Source organism: Zingiber officinale, chromosome 7B, assembly GCF_018446385.1.
Source record: "Zingiber officinale cultivar Zhangliang chromosome 7B, Zo_v1.1, whole genome shotgun sequence".
NCBI classification, from domain to species: Eukaryota; Viridiplantae; Streptophyta; class Magnoliopsida; order Zingiberales; family Zingiberaceae; genus Zingiber; species Zingiber officinale.
The window spans coordinates 83,214,369-83,229,993 of record NC_055999.1 but is presented as its reverse complement, the minus strand read 5'-3'; the positions used below and the strand labels follow the sequence as shown (position 1 = coordinate 83,229,993).

The 15,625-nt window shown below is 38.3% G+C and overlaps 1 protein-coding gene across 2 annotated transcripts; it reads right to left on the bottom strand.

Moving 5' to 3' along the window:
- Positions 1-4,846: 4,846 nt before the first annotated feature.
- LOC122003879 lies at positions 4,847-7,113 on the bottom strand. 2 transcript variants are annotated; one of them, XM_042558862.1, is made up of 4 exons: positions 6,900-7,113; positions 5,802-6,518; positions 5,570-5,716; positions 4,847-5,493 (listed from the first exon to the last, which is right to left on the bottom strand). In XM_042558862.1, exons 1-4 carry the CDS (start codon positions 6,966-6,968, stop codon positions 5,398-5,400), a joined length of 1,029 nt encoding a protein of 342 aa, XP_042414796.1. In that variant the 5' UTR covers positions 6,969-7,113; the 3' UTR covers positions 4,847-5,397. The 2 variants fall into 2 exon arrangements, with proteins under 2 accessions (XP_042414796.1, XP_042414795.1); XM_042558861.1 differs by having other exon boundaries at positions 4,851-5,493; positions 5,570-5,719; positions 6,900-7,100.
- Between the last annotated feature and the right edge of the window lie 8,512 nt (positions 7,114-15,625).

Below are 15,625 nucleotides of genomic sequence, written 5' to 3'. Positions count from 1 at the left end.
TAGAAATTGGTCTCGAAAGAAAACAACAGTGTCGGGCGGCGGATCGTGAGGCCGATCGGCCGGTGTGGCTAACACTATTTGGTGGTCGATCGGCAGGTCATAGGCTCGAGTGAGGCGCAAGGCGTCCTCCTCGTCGAACCGGCTTTCCATGTTCGAGTACCAAAGACCCGGAGCACCACCGGTCGGCTGCGAGGTGCTAGTCATGGTCGACAAATAAGGATACAGGACCAAAAGGGAAGGTTCAAGCAAGGAATGGAGGGAAATCGACTGAAGGAGACGATTAGCAGAAAGAAGAAAGCGTCAGGAGCGAGAAAAAGGGTCTTACAAGCGAGGGAGATGGTCGGAAGAAGCCGTATGGTCGCCGGAAAGCCTGAGCACAAGGTCGCCGGCGAAAGGAGGAGCAACAGGTGTCTGGAAACGAGGAGGACGAAATGCGGCGGAAATGGAGTCGAGGGCTTTATATCGCCGCCCGGGAGCAATCTCCACCGTTCGATCCAGGTCATTGATATCGAGGTTGTCATCTAGCCGTCCATTTCAAACGGCGGCTGTCCCATCGGACGTGACGCAACCGCCATACGCTGACAAACGTACGATCGCCACGTGTCAGCCGGTTACTAGCCGCATTTAATGAGCTCCCCTTACCGTGCGCAGAGCACGTGATGGGTAGTATGGGAGAACAGTGGACGTGGATTCCAAGAAAACACAAGGCATGGACACGATATCGCCGGACGGATAGATACTGCCGAACGGATAAGCATCCTTATGCCTGGCCGAGCGGCCTAATACAATGATCATTGCTCAGTCATATCGGCAGTCCAGTCAGTCGGACTTCGCCTCCTTCGACTAGACTCGAGGGGAAGGCAAGTGATCCGGTGGTAAGAATCCGGAACCCCATAACGAGGGGTCAACGCCACGGGGAGGTCAAAGGGCCCAGCGGCCCGCCGAAGAAGGACGAGCCGACCGGACTTGGAAGAAAGGAACATCTGGTAGTAAAAGGCACCCTGGTAGGAACCAGGGTTCCGGCGCTCAAATGAAACAGTACATGGTGACCGAGCGGAAGGACGTGCCGCCGGTCGGACGGACGTCCCGGCCAGGCGGTGGGTAAAGGACGGGAACATCTTCTGATTGCCGTCAAGTCGTATGGCTACGCTATACTCCTAATCTGACAACGGGATGTCCTGTTGTCCCATCGAAGACATGCTCGGACTGTAGCAGTATGGTGTCAGGTAAGCTCTCTGACAAGTGCATACCAAGGTATGGGTTGCTGACACGTATGCACCTCGGTGGACGTGCATTAGTTCCTTCCCTGCCCTATATAAAGAGCCTCTTACTTCTCAAAAGGTACGCATAATACAAGCTTGGCAGCCACTTTTTCCACCACTTACCTGACTTGAGCGTCAGAGGGTCGCCGCCGGGAATCCCTTCCCGGCTCGACTTTTGTACAGGATCGCCGGAGCTTCGTTCGACCAGCCGGAGATCCACTCCATCGACTAGGATCGCGCCACGTGCCCAACGTCTTTTGGTTCGGCGATTCGGACAGGATCAGGGTCGTTGGCATGTAACGGTCAAATTCTACTTAGTACCAGTTGACTGATATTTTTACCAGTCGACATGTGGTTGGAAAATAGCTTGGTGTTTTCCTCTCGAGCTCTATTTAAGAGAGCTCGGGGTGTTTGGGAAAAGTTGAAGAAATTAATAGTGGTTGACCCTAATTAGAGTCTACAAGTGCTCAAATGATCTAGCGTGGTCTTATGCGAGTTGTGGTGATGTTTCTCCACCTACAAGGAGCTACGCGAGCTAGCCAAAAGTTCTTGGGGGAATCATCCACCAACGGATCAGTATCGTCCACCTTACGGACAGCCATGGAGTAGGAGCTCTATCTCCGAACCACGTTAAATTAACATGTTATGTTTGTTTTCTCTTGTTAGTATTTCTTTTGTATTCCGCTGTGTGTACTAACCATTGTAGGAAGTAACATTTTGAGTGAGATGTTATTCACCCCCTCTAGCAGATGTCAAGGTCCCAACACAAGCTTGACTTAGTTTTTTTTTTTATGAGTTTGGTTCAAACTTAACTTGAGCTTGATTCGTTTAAATGTTATCGAGCTCTTAATTTAATCTTGTTTGATTGTTTAAAATTTTTATATTTTAAGCTTGTTTGGTTGGTTATTGAATATGATAATACAAACTTGTTTATTCATTTTGAAACTTTTTTTTGTTTATTTATCATGTTGATATTTGTTTTATTAATGAAGATGGTTCAAAAATATTATTCACAAATATTATTTACAAACATTATTCACGAACGTTGTTCACAAATGCTTGATGTGTGCTAACCATAAGTGCACAATTTTGTCGTCAAGTAATAAAAGATATTGATCCCACAAGGACTAGTAGCTAAGTACTAGATTACTAAACAAATGTGATTACCTATACTAACCATAAGTGCACAATTTTATGTCTTTCCCCACAAGTTTAGATTTCATGTTACGTCCTCAATAAGCAAATAGCTCTCTTCCACATTTTTCCTCCTCAAAGAACCCTATACTGTCATATCAGTGAAATGCTTGATGCATTAGATATCCCCATATAAAATAAATGATTATGAATCATTCTCCAAAACCATGATGGGGATACTGCAATAGTAGTGCCTTAAGTCTTTCCCAAGCTCAAACAATGATTCTCCTTCCAATTGTTTGAACTTTATGATTTGTCTTCTCAATTTTGCTATCTTGGTTGGTGGAAAATATTTATTAAGAAAATACTTCTCCATCTATCCCAAAGTTGTGATATTCCCTAATGGGAGTGAGTATAATCAATCACTAGCTTTGTGTGTTGAAGAAAAACTAAATCTCATTATTCTGATTGCATCTTCGAAAACACCATCCCGCTTCACTGTATCACAACATTTCAAAAAATGCTTCAGATGTCTATATGGATCTTCTGAAAGTGTGCCCTCAAATTGCCATTGTTGAATAATAAGGATTAAATCGGGGTTCAATTCAAAATCTCTAGTTTCTAATAGGGGCCTAACATTGCAACACCTCAAAGACTGAGAGAGGTGCAGAAAAATCTTTGAGAAGTCTAGCATTGTCGATCATCCTCATTGCATCCACTTGATTCTAGCTTAATTCAAATTTAGTATCCCCTGAAAGGACAAAAGGAATAGTACTAAGAAAAACGTAAACAAATGTAAATGAAACTTATGTAGAAAAATAGTCTAATCCAATCAATTTGTTATTCCACTAATATGAACTAAAATAAATCTCTGACAATGGCACCAAAAACATGATGTGTACTAACTGCAAGTGTATGATTTTGTCATCAAGTAATAAAAATATTGATCTCATGAGGACTAGTGGCTAAGTACTAGCTTACTAAACAAATGTGATTGTCTATACTAATCGTGAATAAGAGGTTGTTTAATAACTAGAGATCTTAGAAAGAAATATAGAGAATATAGTGAGGGAAGAGATTTGAACGAGAAGAGAGAAAAGGGAAGGAGAGTGATTCGAGGTATTCGATTTGAAAAAAAAAAAGAAGTAATTTTAGGATTTTAGTTTCACCGCAATAATTATAAACATCTAATCTATGTTTGGCTTCCTATCCTCAATGGTTGTTTATGTAGGTTGATTATCCTAAGGTATTCGATGTGGATTTTTGAAACTACACCGACGTATCCATTCCAATTCGTTGTCTACTTTCAGAGCAACATAGCTGAGAAGTTATTTTTTAAAAGATATTTCTATCACATGATCTCACACCCCCCCCCCCCCCCTTCTCCTACTGTGTGGTAATGAATTGGAATTGATCCATTAAGATCTATGACAACCTATTGCTCATCGTAGTATACCGATCTACTTTCATAGTTGACTCTCCACATCTCGGATTTCTACGGGTCGGAGGATTGAGTTCTCCCTTGGATTTATCTCGTGGCATACGAATCTCATACTTTTGGCATCAAGATTGTATGTAAACAGCAGAACCAAACCACAAACACACAAATCATTAAATAAGAAATAATCAAACTTAATAGATTCAATCAGAAAAGTATTTGCATATATCATAGGGTTAATCCCTAATCCTAATTAAAATCAAGAGTCTACTCCATAGAAACAGATTAACAAATAGAGATCATCATTTCAACAGTTACAATCAAGACCAAATTTAAAAAAGTGAAGGAAAGCTTAGTCTTGATGCGTGAGATCATCTCTGAATGCTCCCGATCCAAATTCTGGGTGTGAAGGCATTGAATCCCCTTGTGATCATTCTTCGAAGACTTCTTAGGGCCCTTGGCCAACTACCAATCGAGATCCCCTCTTTAGATCTAAAATCATCCTTTTATAGGTTAGTTATACGTGCTCAACACAACCCCATGCCGCTGTGTGGGGCATTCTGTCCTCCGTCGAGTGGTGGTACGACCCATGTCGACTGACACAGGGGCCCTTGGCAGGTCTGGAAAAACGCTAGAAATCGGATACGACCTGTGCCAGCTGGCATGGGGGCCTATGGCAGGATCTGGAACTTCAAGGCACAGATGGACGTGACAAGCTTCGGAGTGTCCTTGGAAGTTGGTCTTTAAGCTCCGTTTTCACTCATTTTCATGTTATATCAAAAGAAATAAACGAGAGCAATTCTCCAAACTAGAAAAGTATCAAAATAAAGTACAAAGAGATAAAAATATGAAATATATGTATATCAAATGGGATAAGATGTGTCAAATTATGATAAAAATCATATATGAAATGCGCACATCAACGTTGTTCATAAATATTGTTCATGAACATTAACGAGTTGAATATATATATGTTCAAATTTATTTGTTTAATTTAACAAGTTATTTAAATTTATTCATTTAATTGATTTTGTATGTTGAATAAGCATAAACAAATTTTTTACTTAATCGAACACTGAACTTGTTCAGGAATGTGAAATTTATTTACAGCCCTATCCTAATAGTTAACTTGGATAAAGAGCAGCTATATGTTACCTTGAGGCTGATTCTTGCATGTACTAATGGTGCTCTCATTTTATTGGTTCTTGAATGGAACTAAAAACTTATCAAGACATTCCTTGTGGCGTTTATAGGCTCATCAATCTTCACTTCAGTCACCTCCAACTTCTAAACTAGCTGTGAATTAACCATCAGTTTGTTTCCGTTTTCTTTCAATTCAGCATTTGTTGCTGCTTGTATTAACACAGATGAGGCTAAGAAATAAGTTGTATAACAAAATGGCAAAGACTAAATTGGATCTTCTCTTTCTGCATTCATCCTAGCAAATGACCGACTGTGATCCCCATTTCCTTCTGCCTCAGTCAAATCCTGAACGAATTGACTCCGCTGAACTTGTTTGCGAGAGTAGTCGCGATGAGTTTTACTTCTTCATCGTCGTCGAACTCATTTGCACTGGGCCGCCTCTCCCAGTTCGTCGTTCTTCGCGAATCTCCCACGCACTCGAGGCCGGCTATCTGCTAAAGTTTTTCTGCAGGCGTACTGCATGCGTCCAAGAAGCATTAGAAGACAGAGTTAGTTTACTTGGAGGGAGGGGAAGGCGTGCATGCATGCCTACCTTGATTTTCTTGCTGAAGTTTCTCTCGTTCCTCTTCTTCATGTACCTGTGGATCTTCTCCTTCCTCTCCTCGACGGACAAGCGGCCGACTTTGTAGGTGGGATCATCCGACGACGCGATGCTGCCGCTGCTGCATCCTCCGATTACCTTCTTCATGGTTTTCAAAGGCAAAAGGCAAGAGGATTAATTGCAATTCTTGGTGTGCAATTCTCTGTTTTTTATTTGCCGGTACCTGGAAGTCGCCGGAGCCGAACAAGCGATGTTGCAGGGCTTCGTGCCCGAATGAGCCCACTGGAGCTCCGCTTTCGGCCAGCAGCCTTGCGTTGGGTCCTACAGGTGGCGTAACTCCACCAAAGAACCTCTGTGTGTCGGCTCCGCCGTAGAGCGTTGCATTAATGCTTTCTAGCAACTCGAACGAAGGCGCGTTCAACCCTACCATTTCCGGCGGCGCATAGCCCGGCTCTTCGTACAGATGCTGCGGCTGCTGACCAATGGAAGATTCTCCTGCCACCATGGAGGGGTTGAGTGAGTATCCATCCGTGATGGTCTCCTTCAGCATCATGTGGTCGAAGGAGTCTCCGACGTACATCGCCGACTCCGGCGGGACTTGGAACATCGCTGCCGAAGGAGGAGAGGGGAGGAGATTGCCGGAGGAAGGGTAGACGGAGAGGTCAGGCTCAGGGTCGGGCGGCGGTGGAAGGACATCGAGGAGGGCATACAGGGAAGGAAAGAAGGAGAAAGCAGTGGCGGCGGCGGAGTCGACTCCGTAGCAGCAGAGCGCCTCCTGGCCATTGGCGACGGCATTTCTCGCCGCAGAAGAGGAGACTGAAGGGAGCCGGATGGAGTTCCCCGAGCGGGAGAAAAGATCGCCGGCGCCTCCCCCGGCAACCTCGTCATCGTCGCAGAAATCAAGAAGCTGCAGCGCCGCTATGGGGCTCGAGATCTCCTCCTGCACCCGTTACAAATACATAAAGCGATCTTAATCACCACACAGAGAAGAAGAATCAATCTACGAGAGAAGCTCGACTCCATCACGTATGTCAAGAGAAAGCCGCCGCTGCGAATCTAACAGAGCATATTTGTACAATTATTAGCCAAGCCAAATTGCAAGATTCTCCCACACTAAATTACAGTCGACGTCTCGTCCAATATCCAGAACAGAGTGGTCGGTGGCGCTTTGCCGTGCTTCATCTCTCTCTCTCGCGCTCGCGCGCGCAATTGAAAGTGTTTGAAGTAATTAAGCATTAGTCTAGAAATGGATTTTCTAAATCTTTTTTTTTTTAAAAAAAAAAACGGGAGCAGAAGGATCACGAGGATGTCAGAGACTCACAATCAAGAGCTCGCCGGAAACTGCCGGTTCCATAATCTCCTGCAGCATGTCTCCTCCTTCGCCGACCATCAACCTCTAGTTACAACAAGCAGAAAACGATTCGAAGATGGAGAAGAAACCGAAACTAACTCCGGTTCATATCTCCGGTGACCCAATGCTCCAACAACATGTATATATATAGAGAGAGAAGGGAGATTAAAGAAGGAAAGGCTGTTGGCTTATTATAAACAGAAACTAAAAATGGTACGATGAGGAGAAAGGAAAGATAAACAGAATACTGGAGAAAGAGTCAAATGCATCATCAGTTAATGCTTAATGCATCATATATCTTCAGGGTTTGCTGTTCAGAATCAAATCTATTCTATATGCTTTGCTCTTGTTCAGAGTCAAAGCTGCAGATTTGGTCAGTCCTTGAAGTTGTTTATGAGCTTGGGATGGAACTAATTCCCATCAATCCCTTAAAAGGCCTCCCACTGTCTCTCCAATCTTTTTAAGGGCAGGAAGGGAAAAGAGAAAGCAAATGAAATATCTCCTTGAGTGATCTCTCTGCTAGTCTGCTGCTTCTTTAGAGCTCCACTGGAATCTTGTGTCCTTCCTTCTGAGAACACAACGTGCATGGCCATGTGGTGCATGGTTTATAAGTTTCCATGCAGCTGCTGGTGGCTGAAGCATGGTGATCTTCTTTGCAAATCTAATCATGAAACATGATCCTGCCGTGCCTTCAGATATATTCGGCTTGTTTGAGGAGACAGGTACTGATCACTAAGGAGGAACTCAATCGACTTCGTGAGATCGTAATGATCTGCATGCAATCTGAGAAATGTGCTTAATGTTGGTGCATGGTCGATCGGTTCATTTGCGATTGATAAACAAAGATATTCTCAGTGGTACGTAAAGTGAAAGGGATAAGAAGGAACAATTGACCGGAACTTCATTAACTTTGTGGACTGAAAGATTATAAATTCAAATCCAAATCCAACATGGAGATATTAATGTATCTCTTAATAAATGTGGCAAAAATGTCAATTCTTTCGGCTTAGTGTCCCCGTCAATTTGTTTCTAGATCAATACAGGGAAGATAAATCATAGATGACTACTAATTATTAGTGCAGTAGTCAAAACATGGGAGAATATATGCTCCATGAATTAGTGGAAGATTCTCTACGAGCCAATCTAATATTGCTATTTAATTTTGCTTGCATCATCTCTCGATGAAAAAGCATTAACCCAATTAGGAGTCACTTACAATCTTTCACTAGCAAAAGCATTAACCCAATTAGGAGTCACTTACAATCTTTCACTAGCAGGTCACCATAGGTCACACCACCTTCAGTGTCTTAAGTTGTAGGAAGGCCTGGGGTGATGGTGCAGTGATAAGAAATAGGATGAGTTCCCTTGGTAATGGGTTTTAAATCTCACCCAGGATTCATTACACTAAGAGAGTTTGAAAAATTTGTGGCGTTGGGGGCATCCGTCATGACCCATTTGCACTTTCTGATTTACATTAGTGGGCGGGTCGATTACCTCTAGGATTAATAGGATCATAAAAGTTGGATATCTTGGCCCTCAAGGTTGGCTCAGTTGGTAAGTGTATGAGATAATGATTGTAATGGTCAGGGGTTAAAACTCGGCAAAGGATTTCATCATCTTTGCGGTCTTCACCCATGTACTTGTCAATTTGGGTTGCTATTGAACTACCTCAAAATGGCATGATACAATCATGAGGGAGCCGCTAATGTAGCGGTACCACATAAAAGCTAAATATCTTTATTTTCATTAAAAAAAATTTGTAGGATGGGCTCCCAGGGCTTGATGTGGTGGTAAGGGGCAGGGTACATTCCCAAGTGACCAAAGTTCAATTTCTACACAGCACAGCTATGACGATTGAACTACGAGTGATCCTGGATCACCTTATTAGGACCCACCATGCTTCTTAGATTTGCTTGGTGGGGGAATGTAGGACTGAACCATCCATCCCGAGATTAGTCAACTCGTAAGAACTGGATACCCGATTAAAAATGTAGAGATCTAATGCGCTAAACACACGAAAAGTGCAACAAAAAATTTACTAGATCCTCTCCATAAAATCTATGCGAAGGAAAAACTATCACTTACTAAGTTTGATTAAAGGGTTATACTTTTGGTGTGTGTACTCGATCTCCTGACAGCTAGGATCTCAACATGATCACGTGTCCATGTCTTTACGGTATCCACACGAACAAGTCTTCGTTTGTCTCACAAACTCACGATGTGAAGAAAGAAACAACCTTTAGTTGTGCTAGCAACCACAAGGTGAGTTTCGGCCAAGAGAAGGAAGAAGAAGAGAAGGAATCTCAATGGACACAACAAATTTTCATCTAATGAAAATTTCTATTCAATCCAATGGTTTAAAATTGACCATTCATCTTCCTTGATGAACTTGAGTTCACCCAATGAGTCTAACTCATTGAACTTTATCAATCAATCGACTCTATGAACATCAATCCAAATTGACTCAATGAATCTAATTCGAATTAGACTCAATCTAATAATTGGATCTAATTGAGTCTAACTCAATGAGTCTAATTCGGATTAAATTTAATTCAATGATCCATAACATGAACCCATCTCCAAATCAACTTGTTCTTTGTGTGTGACCCAATAGATTCTCGTAACGTTGGCAATGTATCCAAATCAATATTTTAAATATATAAACAATGAGTGACATCTAGCAAGATATCATTACTACCCAAGTGACGAATATGTCGAGATCCAACTTAACATTTCTATGGCTATTATCTTGTATGACTCAATCCTTCTATCCTTGATATCTGGATTGATCAATGAGGCATAGACCGTGCCATCCTCTTATCAATTTTTATGTTTCTTGATCTCTAAGTAGATACACTCAATCAAATAAGCTCAATATCTCATATTGACTCATTTAAGTATGGTCATGCTTTCTTGCGTCCTACTAATCAAGGGGCTCACAAATATCACTTCCGCCATATGGAAGGGATAGATCTCATTTACATCACTCACATCCCTAAGCATGAATTATTGCATACCCAGTGATCAACTTTATAGTCCACCCTTTTATAGGTAGCGTTTGCTGATACCAAAGTATACAATGCCTTATGTAGGGAACCATAGTGACTTCGGATTTAAGGACTATTCATATCAATAGTCACATGAGAATATTTATGACACTCATATAACGATCAATGAAACATTTTCATAAAGGGTCATTTAGTATATATTTTCTAATATATACTCATGTGTCAACCTGATATCTCATATCCATGACTTGTGAGATTAAGTCATCCGGACCTACATGCTAGTCTCAACGCATTAATATTGTCCTTGCATATTAATGCTTGACTAGGAATAGTTAAGAGTAGTGTTCTATGTATATCTACAATATCTCACTATCAATTCAACCAATTGATATGTTGTAAATTAGAACCTACTACTCTAGGACATTATTATACTTATTTATTCGACACTGAATTGAAGTAAACATAATAACCAACTTTGCCTTTTATTAATAATGAAATATAATATAAAAAGAGCTCTTTACAATCATCTCATAATTGGTACTAGGGCTAATACTAATAAAAAAAAGATTGTTAGATGGGATACCGGGTTACAAAAAAAAATTGTAGGACGGGTTCCCATGCAACAAGGATTTGATACTCATACAGAGCACCTCATACACTCGCGATGTTCAAACCACTCGTGATGTTAGGTAGCCTGTCAGGACTCATTTGTGTTTCTGAATTTACCTTGGCAATGATGTAAGAGGATCCGAAGATTATTATTATTATTACTATTTTTTATTTTTTAATGGTATTTTCAATTATTTTTATTTTTATATATTTCAAATTTTGAGTTTGTTTAGGAATTTTTAGGATTATGAGTTTTTTTTTCTTTTTGTTAGAATTCATTTTCTTTCTTTATAAGTTAGATATTATGGTCAATATGTTAAAAAAAAAATTTTATTTCTCAGGGTTCGAAATATATATAAATATATATTTAACTGTCTAAAGATTATCCATTATTAAATATATTTTTTTAAAAAAAATCTAGAGGACAACGATTATCTCTTATCGTCTTCTTCTCAAACCCCCTTCTTGTCAACCCGGATAATTCCTCAAACCATCTTTTTTAAAACCAACATTAGGTAATGGGTGAAAAACTTCTATGGGATTGGGTTACCCATTTTCAGGATCAATTGGTTCAAAGAATTAGATACCTGATTTTAAAACAAAAAAACGTAGTAATTTTATGGTTCATTTCCAAAATTAATCAAGTTGGTAAGTATTGGATATCTAAATTAATCAATAAAAAAAAGTTGTAGCAGTTTTGTATTGCCCTCTAGTTCACTTTTCGCATATTTAATCCTTTGAAGGCACCAAGTCCTCCAAACTTATTTTACATGTCATCTTTCATTATGTCACACTACACCTCGTGTTAGGCTCCTTAGAATACATCTCCCTAGAAATATCCAAACATTTAGAAATATTATCAGGTTAACAATCTCCTCGAGCCATCTGAGAGCATCGTTGAACCAACACTAAAGACACGAACACACATGAAATCTATTATGCATGATGAGATCTCTTAACATTTTAACAATGTAATATTACTTAGGTAGTGAGTAAGCTACATATAGTTTTTTTTAAGCCTTTGATGACTTTGGAGTGTTTCTAAGTCATATTTTGTCACATAGATTGGGACCTAAATGTTAGAGATAATTTACACGACTTGCAGGAAAAATTTTCAATATGTGCCAATCCAATGGGTAATCCAAACAGTTAGTAAGAAATATATATAATGTTTTTAATCAAATTGAGTTAACTACGTAGTCGATCTTCCTTTAGATTAGGATTGTAAATGAACCGAACGTTCGTAAACAAGCCTGATATTTGGCTTGATAAGAGCTTGTTTATGTTCGTTTAACACACATAAGTTCAATCAAATAAATAAGTTTAAACAACTCATTAATCTAAATAAACAAGTTTGAACACATATGTCTTCAGCTATTAATATTTGTAAATAACGTTTGTGAATAACTTTCGTAAATAATGTTCATTAATGAAACTCTTATCAATATGCTAAATAAATAAATAAATATTTTTAAAATAAATAAATAAGTTTAAATTATCGAACTCAATAACCAATTAAACAAACAAAAGTTTTAAATAATCAAATAAGTTTGAATTGAAAGCCCAATAATATCTAAATAAATCAAGCTCAAGCAAAATTTAAATTGAAAGTTCGAAATCCCGAAGATTGACACAGATGGTAAGTGCATGTTATTATGTCCGGATTGGGCAGGGGTCGAATCCTAGAGATTTCATCATCCGTAGACACCCTGCCATGCATTTACCACCTATGCTCTTGTTGAACCTCCTTCCATATGACGTGGGGTTGTTGTAGAGAGTTGTTAATGTAGCAGTTCCATATTTTTGAATTGAGAGTTCGATAACATCTAAGCAAATTAAGTTCAAGCCAAGCTTAAACCAAGCTTAAACTAATAAAAAAAATCAAGTCAAGTTTGAATAAACATTTCAAAGGCTTGATTCATTTTAGGATCAACTCGATTTGACTTAATTACCTTATCAAACAAGTTTGTGTAAGTACCTCGGATAGTTTGGATGTGATCAATCGAATTAAGTTAGACCCCTGTGTATTTGATGCCTTATGTCTAAATGTGTAAAGGACTTAGGAATATAAGAAGTTGAGTGGAAGATGCAACGACCAAAAAGAATGAAACAGGAAATGAGTTCACGGGCTTGGTGTATTCGAGGGACGAGAAACTACTGAGTAATTACAAATGGAGGCATGCTCAGATCCGCACTCCATGTATTTCCAAGAACTCAAGAATGGGTATTGATAGTAGACTCCTACTATATTTCAAAAAATCTGGAGGTAAGTAGTTTAGAAGAATTTTTTTCAACTATGAAATTACACGAAGCTAGATGTGTAGGTATGAAAGAAACAGAAACAATGAACCACGACATATCTCTACAAGCCAAGAAGAGCGACATAGATTTAGACACATCCTTGGATGGAGATGAAGAAGCTTACTTGGAAAGAAAAATAGGAAAAAAAAAATTGAATCTAACAACTTTGATAGGAGACAAGTATCAAAACCGTTGAGAGAAAAGAAGAAAAAAAAGAGTAAGATGCTTCAACTATGACGAGGAAGGTCACATGAAGGACAAATACCCCAAGCTCAAGAAAATTAAAGAAAAGAGCCAGGATAAGAAGTCCACACAAGACAAATAGAAGAATCTAAAAGCAACATAGGACGACTCCTTAGAAGATTCAGAGTTAGAGCAAATAGCAGGTCTTGCAATGATAGCAACAAATTAGGATGAAGGGTATAGCTCATATAGAGAAAGCAACAGTGTAGGGGGATCCTCAACTGACGAATTCAAACCAGTAAGTGAGGTACTTAATCTACCCTCAAATCAACTTTACGATGCAATAAAAAAGCTTTCCAGTTTATTATGTAAAGTTAGAAATAAATGCATAAAATTGAAAAAGGTAAAATTAGACTTAGAAAATAAGTTGAACAATTCTTGCAAAAAAGAAAATTTTGAAAATCTTAAAAAATGAAAATGAAAAATTAGGGGAACATGTAGAAACCTTTAAAGTAGATTTAGAAAAGAACTAAAGAACAAAATTTGAAAAAGAATGACCAAAATATAATTTTTGGAATTCTAACAACTCAATTAGAAAAGTATCAAAATATTGTATCCTACAAAATTATTTGATAAATGCAGTAGGTAAGAATTTATTCTAAATACCTAAATCTATTTTGACTCATTAGATTTTTTAAATAAATTAAATTGCTAGAAATAAATTTTATATGCATGTTTTGAATTTATTTTTATTGAATTATTAAATACATTGGAAAATTAACTTTAATAAATATTATCTATTAGATTTTTATCTAAATATTTTTTTTGTGATTAACAAAAATTTTATCTGTTAGTATAAATATTTTCATAATTTTTTGATCGATATATATATTTTTATAAATTATTTATCAAAAAAATAATTTTTAATATTAAAAGTTTTTAAAAATTGAATTTTGAAAAACTTAGTTTGTTTGTATATAGCCATTATATTTTGAATGCTCAAAAAAATATCTAGATTTTTATAAGTCAAAATATATTTTTAAGCATTTTATTTCAAAAATACCTATTTATGTATAAAAATATTTATTTTGGTTAAAATGGAAATAGTTTTCTCATGCAAATTTTTATGGCAATGTAGTTTATAATGATGATCCTGAGACTTTAGTCATTCGCAAGAGTTTGTTGACTCCTAAGGGTAATTTAAAGCATGATTAGTAGAGAAAACATATTTTTTTTCATATTGTTAGGACCCATGCGAGCTAGAGAAGGTGAATAGTTCTAATCTCTTCTCATCCTAATCTCGTACCTGTCGTTTGAATGTGCAGTATAAACTTGAGTCGATACCGACACCACATGCACAACTCCAGGATTTACTTGCTATTCGCCTTTTATGCAACTAATCCAAGACCTACTCATAGTGATCTCCTTCCACTATAAGCTTCTCCTTTTCGGATACCTTCGGTGGCAGAAAAGTTTCTTACAATATATTCTTACAATAACACAACAAGAAAACAAATACAAGGATAAATGAAATCGAAAATGACTTTACAATGAGGAACTTTCTTAGAATGTTCTCTTGTTACTTGAAAATACCTCATGTTGATCTGAAAATGCACTTACACTTCACCTAAGAATCTCCACGAATCGTCCCCTTCAAATTTTCATGAAACTCTCTTTTAAAGGATTGCATTCGGGCATATTTTTGCATACTAATCGATTGGTATACTTCACCAATCAATTGTCACGTTGGATCTATCTGTTTAAACCTACAAACGACTATTTTTTACCTTACTGATCTATTGGTGAGACTTACCAATCGATTGGTGAGACTCATCAATTGATTGGTTGCTTCCAGTTGATTTGACTAATTGATTTTGTAACATTCTGTTCGCTACTACAGTGCTAATTGATTGACTATAGTAGCAAAAACCCTAAACTAGGCCATTGTAACAACACATAAATTATTGTAGCAACCTCTAAAGTTATTGTAGCAACTCTAATTTTGGGGGTTAAGGTTTGCAAGGAAACCCAGCTATTGTGGCAACCCTAGTTATTGTAATAGAAATCCTAGTATTATAACAAACCCTAAAACACCTTAAAACCTCAATTTTAGGGTTTAGAGTCCATCGGTCAATTGATATACCTTATCAATCGACTAATACTCCTATTTCAACCTTACAAAGTTGAATTTTCATCTTATCTAGTTTTTAGTACCTTAACCTACTAGGATTTTCTTTGCTCAACATCCGATCAACCTTAATCTGATGAGACTTCCCGTTATCTAGCATTTGATCAATCTTGACCTACCAATACTTCATCATTACCTAGTATCATATCAACCTTGACTTATCAGGACTTTCATCATTATCTTGATATTAGATTGACCTCAACCTATCAGGATTTCCTTTGTTTAGCATCTGACCAACCTTGACCTGCTAAGACTTCTTGTTGCCTAGCATCCGATCAACTTTGACTTGTCAGGACTTCAACATTTCCTAGCATTAGATCAATCTTGACCTACCAAGACTTTTATCATCACCAAGTGTCTCAACATTCATGACTCACTTGGATTTTCTATCTTGTTCCAACTCTATA